We start from the raw sequence: 9412 nt of genomic DNA, 5'->3' as shown, positions 1-9412 counted from the left end.
TATTACCAAACTGGTCATTGTAACGCTTGGCAATGCAGTGAGAGTAGGCAGTGCATCCAAGGAAGCTCAAGCCTAGATCTTCTAATGTATTTAGGTACTTAATTCCCTGTGGTTTTGGTATCTAATTACCTTTGAGGTTCTGGGCCTCTGTCCCTGGTTCTGTTCTGCAATGGATTTTTGGTCTGTCTTGAAGTTAGAATTTACAGCCCAACTCTTAGAATTCTAGCAGGTTCCCTTCTGTGTTCACTGTATCTGCTTAGGTGCGACTGACAGAAATAAGAAGCGGAAAGGGTACCGGAGAACTTCAGTGACACAAACCGGACTTGACACCATGTCTAGTTATCTGAAATCTTCCTGCCACTGATGCTGGAGTCACTGCTGCCCTTGGCTAAGGCAGCTCTGTCTGGCACGATTACCCTTCAGAGAAGATGAACCTCTGACAATGTCACTGTTAAGTCTGCTTGCTGTGGATGCTTAAATCCTTTCAGATTGATCCATTCCTGAAGGCTGTGCCTATTTCCATTGTTTCTTGCCCTTTTGTTTCACCACTTAACACTAATGCTCGTGCCCCAGATTTACACTACTTTGTGGATACCCGAAAATGAATGAAACCTCAGCTGAGAGTTTGGCTGTTGCTATACTCCTAGAGGGTCAAACAAAAATGACTTGAGTTGAACAGTATTAACCCCCATCATGGTTGGTATTCTAGTCTTATTTAGACTACAGCTCCTCCACTGCTGTGTCGGTGGGATCTGAATAACTAGTCTGGGAGGTGCTGCTTCTCAATAAGGTGCTAATGGTGCAGGTCGGGAAAAATGTATCTGCCAACTCTAGAATCCTCTCCTGCAGAGAGACTGAACATCAGTTCTAGGATTTAGCAGAGAGAGGGTCACCTGTCTGATACATACAGCTCTGTTTATTATCAAATGGCATCCCAATAATAGTGTAATTTACATTGAGTAGCATGTACAATGTATAGTTCAATTAAATAATATGTTGCCAAAGCTTCTGCTACAGCCTCTTATGAGAATGTCAACAATAAATAGGGTTAGAATGATGCCACAGTCAATCTCCTTTGTTCTATGAGGAGCCCTGGGCTTTCAAGGTTGAAGCAGAAGTGAAAGTGGGTCATTTGAATTCCGTGGTCATTATTAACCCCCTGCTTGAAGACTCCGGTGTGTTTGTGTGCATGTCTTCAGAAATATTAGGCTGGCTTTTTGTTTGGTAGTTTATTTAAAAAATACTAATGCTAAGCATGAAACCAATACTATTTAACTGAACTAACACCATGAGAATAAGATGTTAAGTTTCAGAACTACCTGAGTTACTGACATTTGTGCCTCATCAACAATGCTAAGAATTTGTCTCTGCCATTTGAGGATCTCAGCATGCTTTACAATTAAACCTCACAATCCTCTGCCCTGGTAATGCTTGTAGCAAAGTATTAGGGTGTAGATTCCAGAGAGGATGAAACTGAGGCACAAAGGTGTATTTCACAGTAAGTCAGTAGGAGAGCCAAGACCGGAACCCAGGAGTCCTGCTGCCCAGTCCCCAGCTCTAACTCCCCTGGTTTGCAATAGTATTTTCTGTTAAATTATCATTTTAATGAGCAGAAGCTAATCTGAGAACTGACTGTGAAAGAAAACTGGGATGTGAAGATTACTTTTTAAGTCAGACCTGGGTTAATCTATCATGCTTTCCTCGAGATGTCTAGCACAACAGGCCCTGATCTGGCTGATGCAACTATGCATTGACATCAGCGATATAAATGTTATGTAACAGTAATAATGTTATGGGCCTGGTCAGGTAATCTGATCCTTTGGTATTGAGGAGATAGGATGGTGGTCCAGCTGCACGGATCAGATTGCAAGATCAGGGCTCAAGATTGCTGTGGGGTCAGGAATGCAGGCTGCCTTCTAATGAAAGGGAGCTGTTCCTGAAGTGTTTCACACAGATCATCCTTGTGAGATGATCTTGTAAAGTTCACACTTTGCAGTCAAAGTGTTGCTCATTATTTCTGTCCTCTGCAAGCCCTCACAGCTGGACAATGGGAAAAACAACTAGTTCCAAAAAAGAAAAGAAAAAAAAATCAGTGTCACCAACATCATCCCGGCGGGTCACATTCCTCCCAGAGTGAGTCAATAATGACAGCAGGGATGGATTTGGCCCAGAGTTATAAATAACTGCTCTATGTGCACTTGCTAATACCACTATATAGTGCCGAGAGGGCAGGAAATGCCTGAGCATGAGGCAACTGACAAATGCACCTGACCCCCAAGGCAGACCATTTAGATACTGCTATCAAACTACTAAACGCTACAGGCTTCAGTTTGCTCTCTGCTACATTCAATCTCCAGGGGCCAAGGAGCATTCAGCATCCAGTTCTGCCTCAGAAATCCAAGGACACCGTGACCTTCTCCTATGGATGTGGGGTGCTCCCATCAATGGGCTCAGGAGTTACCGTTGTAATCCCCTGCTATGCTGATTGTGACTGTAAGGTCTAAGGCCTTTTTCTGCAACCATATTAGGACAGCAGCAGCCATGAGCCTAGAAGCAGAAAGTCACATCCTCACATTCCATCTAAACTACATTCAAACAATGAAATAACACACAGTAAAGAACCCGCTCTTATTCTAATAGTACCCACCACCAGATAAAAAGATCTAAAGATGTTTAAAGAAAACTTTGTTTGATAGCATTCTATCTGGCAAGGAATCACTTACCAACAGTTGTGGTTGTGAAATCTCTACTTTATAGTTTTGCCTTACATAAGAATGGCCATATTGGGTCAGACCAAAGGTCCATCTAGCCCAGTATCCTGTCTTCCAACAGTGGCCAATGCCAGGTGCCCCAGAGGGAATGAACTGAACAGGGAATCATCAAGTGAGCCATTCCCTGCCATCCATTCCCAGCTTCTGACCTTTATGGTCCTTACTTCTCTATTGTTTACCTGTCTGGTTTCTGTCTGGTTCTTTGATTTGTCTGCATAACTAATTTTGCAAGATTTAAATCAACTAAGGTGGTGGGGTATTAGTGGGTAAAGAATTGTTTCACAATATGTTAGGATTGGTCAAAGAATTACTTTGTAATATTTTAGTAAAATAATTGGTTAAGGTAGAGCTAAGCAGGACTCATGTTTCACTATATAAACTGGGGTCCAAAAGGAAGTTAATTGGAACCAACTCCAGGACACAGCCCAAGATCAGAGCTGCCAGATTTCAACACCCTGCCAACTATATTGTGCAGAAGCTGGAGTCCCTGGATGACCTGATCCTGACTGTCCACCAGGAAAAGTTTGTCTGCCTTATTGGGAGTGGTGAGTATTGTATGCTTAGTGTGTGCATTCTGTTTTGGTGATTGTTAATAGAAGTTAAAGATATATATGTAAGGCTCTTTCACTAGTAAAAGACCCTGCAAACCTGCAGAAGGTTACACCCTGAGCTCTAGGAACGAGATAAAGGTGGGAGCTCTAGAGTGTGCAGGTAAACTGAACACTTTCACTAACCCCTACATTCTCAGATCCCATTTTCCTTCCATGGCTTTGTAGCCCTGCGGATCTTTTCTTTGTAGTTATCCTTACACATTGCACATAACCACAAGGGGGTGCTTCTAACACAGCACTAATGAACACCCCTGATATCAAATAAACGAACCCATCCTACTACAGAAGGCCTATTTATTTTAAACAACTATTTTACTGGCATTAAAACAGAATTGTGGAAACATCTTTATTGATCTTGGGTTTTATAAAAACTGTTTTTACCCAAATCTAAGTTATGGGCCAAATTTAAATTGTTAGATTCAATTTGGAAAAAGGCATTTTTATAATTCAAAGGAATTGTTCAGCTTCATTGTTGTAGCATTGGATATATTCTTGATTGCTGGTGTATGTATAAACTGCATGAGTAGAGTTGGCACTAGGTCAGCCCTGCCGTGCTTACTCAATGTTCTCAACTTCCTAGGATGCAAACAAACCAACCTGCACTGCTGCCACTTCCACCACCAATGCCCATACTGTTGCCACTCTGTTCTCTTCATCTCCAAGCTCCTCTCCCACATTGCAGGGTTTCAGTTCCTCCTCCTACCAAGGCAGGTCTCCATCCTTTCCCCTGGGACATACTTGCATTGCAGGGAAGGACTGCATCTTTCTCTCCCTCTAACAGCAGGCACCCACTACTGTCTCACCTCTTCTCCTTCCACAATTCTCCCTCCTCAGGGCCACCAGCGCACTGCACTGCTCCCCGACACTAACGCAGCCAGCACTCTCTCCTGAGGGCCCACTCTCCTCTCCTTTGCCATTATATAGTGAGCAGTGCTTCCCCACACGACTGCACATACCTCCCCTAGCCCCCCACTGCACAGCCAGCACTCCCTCCCCTTGCCCCCACTGCACAGCCAGCACTCCCTCCCCAGCCCCTACACACCCAGCACTCCCTCCCCTAGCCCCCCCCGGCACACCCAGCCCACCTCCCCCAGCCCCCCTGCACACTCAGCACTCCTTCCCCTAGCCCCCCCACTGCACACCCAGCTCGCCTCCCCCAGCCCCCCTGCACACCCAGCACTCCCTCCCCTAGGCCAACCACTGCACACCCAGCACCACTCCCTTAGCCCTCCACTGCACACCCAGCCCCCTCCCCCAGCCCCCCACCACTGCACAGCCAGCACTCCCTCCCCCAGCCTCCACCACAGCACATCCAGCCCCCCTTAACCTCCCCACTGCACTCAGCCCCCTCCCCTAGCCCCTCCACTGCACACCCAGCACTCCCTCCCCTAGCCCCCCCACTGCACCCGACACTGCACAGCCAGCACTCCCTCCCCCAGCCTCAACCACTGCACAGCCAGCCCCCACTGCACAGCCAGTACTCCCTCCCCAGCCCCTCACTGCACACTCAGCCCCCTGCACTGCACAGCCAGCACTCCCTCCCCTAGCCCCCCCACTGCACAGCCAGCACTCCCTCCCCTAGCCCCTCACTGCACAGCCAGTACTCCCTCCCCAGCCTCTACACACTCAGCCCCCCCTTCACAGCCAGTACTCTCTCCCCAGCCCCTACACACTCAGCCCCCTGCACTGCACAGCCAGCACTCCCTCCCCTAGCCCCCCCACTGCACAGCCAGCACTCTCTCCCCAGTCCCTCACTGCACACTCAGCCCCCCTCACTGCACAGCCAGCACTCTCTCCCCAGCCCCACACTGCACACTCAGCCCCCCTCACTGCACAGCCAGCACTCCTTCCCCCAGCCCCTCACTGCACACTCAGCCCCCCTCACTGCACAGCCAGCACTCCCGCCCCCAGCCCCTCACTGCACACTCAGCCCCCACTGCACAGCCAGCACTCCCTCCCCAGCCCCTCACTGCACACTCAGCCCCCCGCACTGCACAGCCAGCACTCCCGCCCCCAGCCTCACTGCACTCAGCCCCCCGCACTGCACAGCCAGCACTCCCGCCCCCAGCCCCTCACTGCACACTCAGCCCCCCACTGCACAGCCAGCACTCCCTCCCCAGCCCCTCACTGCACAGCCAGCACTCTCTCCCCAGCCCCTCACTGCACACTCAGCCCCCCGCACTGCACAGCCAGCACTCCCGCCCCCAGCCCCTCACTGCACACTCAGCCCCCCGCACTGCACAGCCAGCACTCCTTCCCCCAGCCCCTCACTGCACTCAGCCCCCCGCACTGCACAGCCAGCACTCCCGCCCCCAGCCACTCACTGCACTCAGCCCCCCTCACTGCACAGCCAGAATGCCCCTGCAGCAGCGGCTAGGAAGCTGCCCAGTCTCGTAATGGATCCAAGATGGCGGCGCCGTGTATCCGCGGCTATGGGCCTGCAGGGGGCTGCCGCGCCGCGCCGCGCCGCTAGGGGGCGCTGCCCCATCTCCGCCGCCTTTGTTGGCGCTGGGGCTGGGCGGCTCGCGGCGGCGCTGGTTGGCCGGACGGTCGCGCCTGCGCACTGGGGCCCAGGCGGGGAGGAGGTGGCTGCCCAGAGGCTGCGGCGGGCGCAGCAGCAGCGGGAGGCGGAGGGAGCAGCACCCCCCCCCGCCCCCGGTGAGCCCAGCTCGGAGCCGTGCCCGCGTGGATGGGATGGAAGCAGGACCCTCGGGAGCAGGTACCGGAGCCGGCCCTGCAGGGAGTGGGGTGACGGGGGGCTGCAGGGGGAGCTGGGGCAGGGCGGTGGGGGGAGCTGGGGTGGAGGGGGCAGGGGAGCTGGGGCAGGGGAACTGGGGTGGAGGGGGAAGGAGAGCTGGGGCAGGGCGGTGGGGGGAGCTGGGGCAGTGGGGGGGGCAGGGGAGCTGGGGCTGTGGGGGGGCAGGGGAGCTGGGGCAGGGTGGTGGGGGGAGCTGGGGGGCAGGGGATCTGGGCCAGGGCGGTGGGGGCTGCAATGGGGTGCTGGGGGCAGGGGAGCTGGGGCAGGGCGGTGGGGGGAGCTGGGGTGGAGGGGGCAGGGCGGTGGGGGCCAGGGGAGCTGGGGCAGGGCGGTGGGGGGAGCTGGGGGGGCAGGGGAGCTGGGGCAGGGCGGTGGGGGCTGCAATGGGGTGCTGGGGGCAGGGGAGCTGGGGCAGGGCGGTGGGGGGAGCTGGGGTGGAGGGGGCAGGGCGGTGGGGGCCAGGGGAGCTGGGGCAGGGCGGTGGGGGGAGCTGGGGGGGCAGGGGAGCTGGGGCAGGGCGGTGGGGGCTGCAGTGGGGTGCTGGGGGCAGGGGAGCTGGGGCTGGGCAGTGAGGGGAGCTGCGGTGGGGGCTGCAAAGGGGCAGGGGAGCTGGTGCTGAGGGGTGGGGGCTGTGCAGTGAGGGTGCTGGGGCGGGGAGTTTGTGGGGGAGTGCTGGGGGCAGGAGGTGCTGGGGGCAGGGGAGCTGGTGCAGGGGGTGGAGGCTGTGCAGGGAGTGGAGGCTGTGCAGTCGGGGTGCTGGGTAGGGGAGCTAGTACAATGTGTGGGAGCTGCAATGGGGGAGGAATTGGGGATGTGGTGCAGTGGGAGAAGAGGCATAGGTGTTCTGTAGTGGGGGAGGGACTACACAAAACGGGAGAGGGAAATTGGTGCAATATGGGGAAGGGGTATGTGGTGTGCTGCCAAGGAAGACGGTGCAGTGGGGTTACAAAAGCAGAAGGGGAGTTTGTGCAATGTGGGGTTATGGGGCTGCAGTGGAGAGGAGGAAGCGGGGGAGCTGTGCATGGAGGACAGGGAGGACTTTGTTTTATGGGAGAGGGAGCTGTACAGTGAGGATGTGAGAAGAGATGTGGAGTTGGTCCAATGTGTAGTTAGGGGGTTGCAGTGGGGGAGAGGCTATGCAAAGGGACGGAGGAGCAGTTGATGCAGTGTGGGGTCCGGAAAGGCTGTGCAGTGGAAAGGCACTGGCTGCTGGTGCCTTGGAGATGTAGGGAGGCTCCTGTGTTGAGGGCCATGTGATTTGGGAGTGTGTGGGGGGGTCCTGTGATGTTGGGGCCAGGAAGGCTCTGCATTGGCGGTTGTTCAGTGCTTTGTATTGTAAAATGGGGGCTTGGTGGTGGGAAGGGGGAGGACAGGGCTGCTACCTGGGGGTGTCAAGGAAGGATGGGGAATGGGAGGTGTTGTAAGGGAGGGACCTAAGGGGGCTGAGCATTGTATGGGTGTGTCTGTGATGGGTTGTTGAGGGGGTAGCGGGGATGGGGGTGGTGGAAAGGAGAAGACCCTTTAAATAAATGAGAATACCCACCAGCTGCAGGGAGAGGAAGCATGGAAAGAGGGAGATTTCTTGGGCTGCCCCCTAACAAAAAAGATGGAGTGGGTGCTGCACGGAGCAGAGAGGGCTTCTGGGGGTGGGTGGCTGGGCAAGTGGACCAGGGTTGTGCAAGGGGCTGGTTGCAGAGGAAGGAGACTGCTGGGTAAAGGAGCCGCAAGCCCCATCAGGATGGTGGTGGGAGGCAGCAAGCTCCTGCAAGAGGCTGACTGTGGGGAGGGAGCCTGGGGGACTGAGGCACTGCAGGGGGCAGGATAAGGCGCTGTTGAGTTGAGCAGCAGGTTCATGTCCCTGCAGAGCCTGATGTGTATAGATTAATCCTGCTGCTAAGGTCTTGGACTGCCAAAGACTCCTTTTATATCTCAAACCCCAGAAAATGACTTATTTTTTCACGATAGGGAGGGGAGGAAGAATCCCCAATTTCTACCTATCCTCCTCCCCCACAGATGCATGCAGGAGAGACTTAGGGTGATGGGCAGCAGACAGTGCTTGGCCTTGGAGCAGGAGTGCTGGTGCTCTCTTATTTGGACACAAGGGCCAGTTGCGGCCGTTTTCTTGTGACAGAATGAAGTGGTTTCTGTCCCTGTGCTTGGGCATGCGCAAAGTCTGGGATTCCTTTGCCTGCCTGACAGCTGGAAAGGGGAGGCAGTGACTGTTGCTAAAGAGATTCATTCTAGTGCCCTCAACATTGTTTAACTGGGTGTACTGGGGAGAAGCAATGCGAGTGGCCAACAAGGATTCTGATACTGTCCTTTCCTTGATTGCTTGATTTTCAAACTGCCTGGCCCTCCCCTGCGAAACTCCCCCAAACATCATTTAAACCGCTGCTTTCGTAGCAGCAGATCATTTAATTCTTGTTAATGTGGGTTCCATGGATGTCTTTATTTGATCTCAAATGTGCGACTTTAATTTCCTACAGAATATTACAACCTAAAATAAAGGGTGGTGGGTGAAGAGAAGAAAATCAGCAGTGATGCTAGATCGTTGGCTTCTGTAAGCTCTTGAAACTAAGTTGATGGCTTAATTCTGAAGTAAACTAATTTAACTTGCACACATCGAAGCCTAAATTATAATGTGGGTGTTTTCAGTGTCACGGCGAAATAGCTCATCTGTACATTGATAACTAGAAGATACTTAACAGTGACTTATTAGCATTCTGACTAGTGTGACCTCATGGTTAAGGTAGGAAGCTGGGAACCAGGACTCTTGGGTTCTGGTCCTTATTTTACCAGTGCTGTGTTGTGTGACCTAGGGTGAACACTTAATCTCCCTGTGCCTCTAATTTCTTATGTATAAAATAAGGATAATATGCCCTCTTCCCTCGCACAGTGAGTCTTAAATAATTTTTAGTGCTTTGAGATCCTCAGATGGAAAAGTATGCATCAGATTAGACTTGCATTACATTGTTCGTCTTGGCATGCCTGGGACTCTGCTGTATCGGGTTCAAGTCCTCTGAGTGGGGGAACTGTGTTTGTGGACTAGACTCCACAGCTAAAGACCCTGCCATGAATGGCTGGATCGTGGGAATGCAGCACCTTACTGGTTCTGGTCAGTTACTCATCAGTTATGGCAGGAGGCTGTGAGAACTCAGCATAAATTGCAGCATGCTGCTGCTTTACGGTGGTGGCCTTTAGTTTTCCTTTCCACCACATGCTTGTGAAAAACGTAATTGGCAGGTGTTGTTACTGCTGCTGCTATTGGAGCA

General features: G+C 53.1%; 1 protein-coding gene across 1 annotated transcript in view; it reads left to right on the top strand.

The window, feature by feature from the left end:
* The first annotated feature begins 5984 nt into the window (after positions 1-5984).
* The window catches only part of LOC127039223 (protein argonaute-1), a 51065-nt gene continuing 47637 nt past the window's right edge, over positions 5985-9412 (top strand). Inside the window, exon 1 of the mRNA XM_050932548.1 lies at positions 5985-6101. Within this exon, the coding sequence (XP_050788505.1) occupies positions 6077-6101 (25 nt within the window). The 5' untranslated portion in view covers positions 5985-6076. The remainder of the gene's footprint in view (positions 6102-9412) is intronic.

The sequence above is a fragment of the Gopherus flavomarginatus genome, chromosome 22 (genome assembly GCF_025201925.1).
Source record: "Gopherus flavomarginatus isolate rGopFla2 chromosome 22, rGopFla2.mat.asm, whole genome shotgun sequence".
Classification (NCBI taxonomy): domain Eukaryota; kingdom Metazoa; phylum Chordata; order Testudines; family Testudinidae; genus Gopherus; species Gopherus flavomarginatus.
This window is presented reverse-complemented; position numbering and strand designations above follow the sequence as displayed.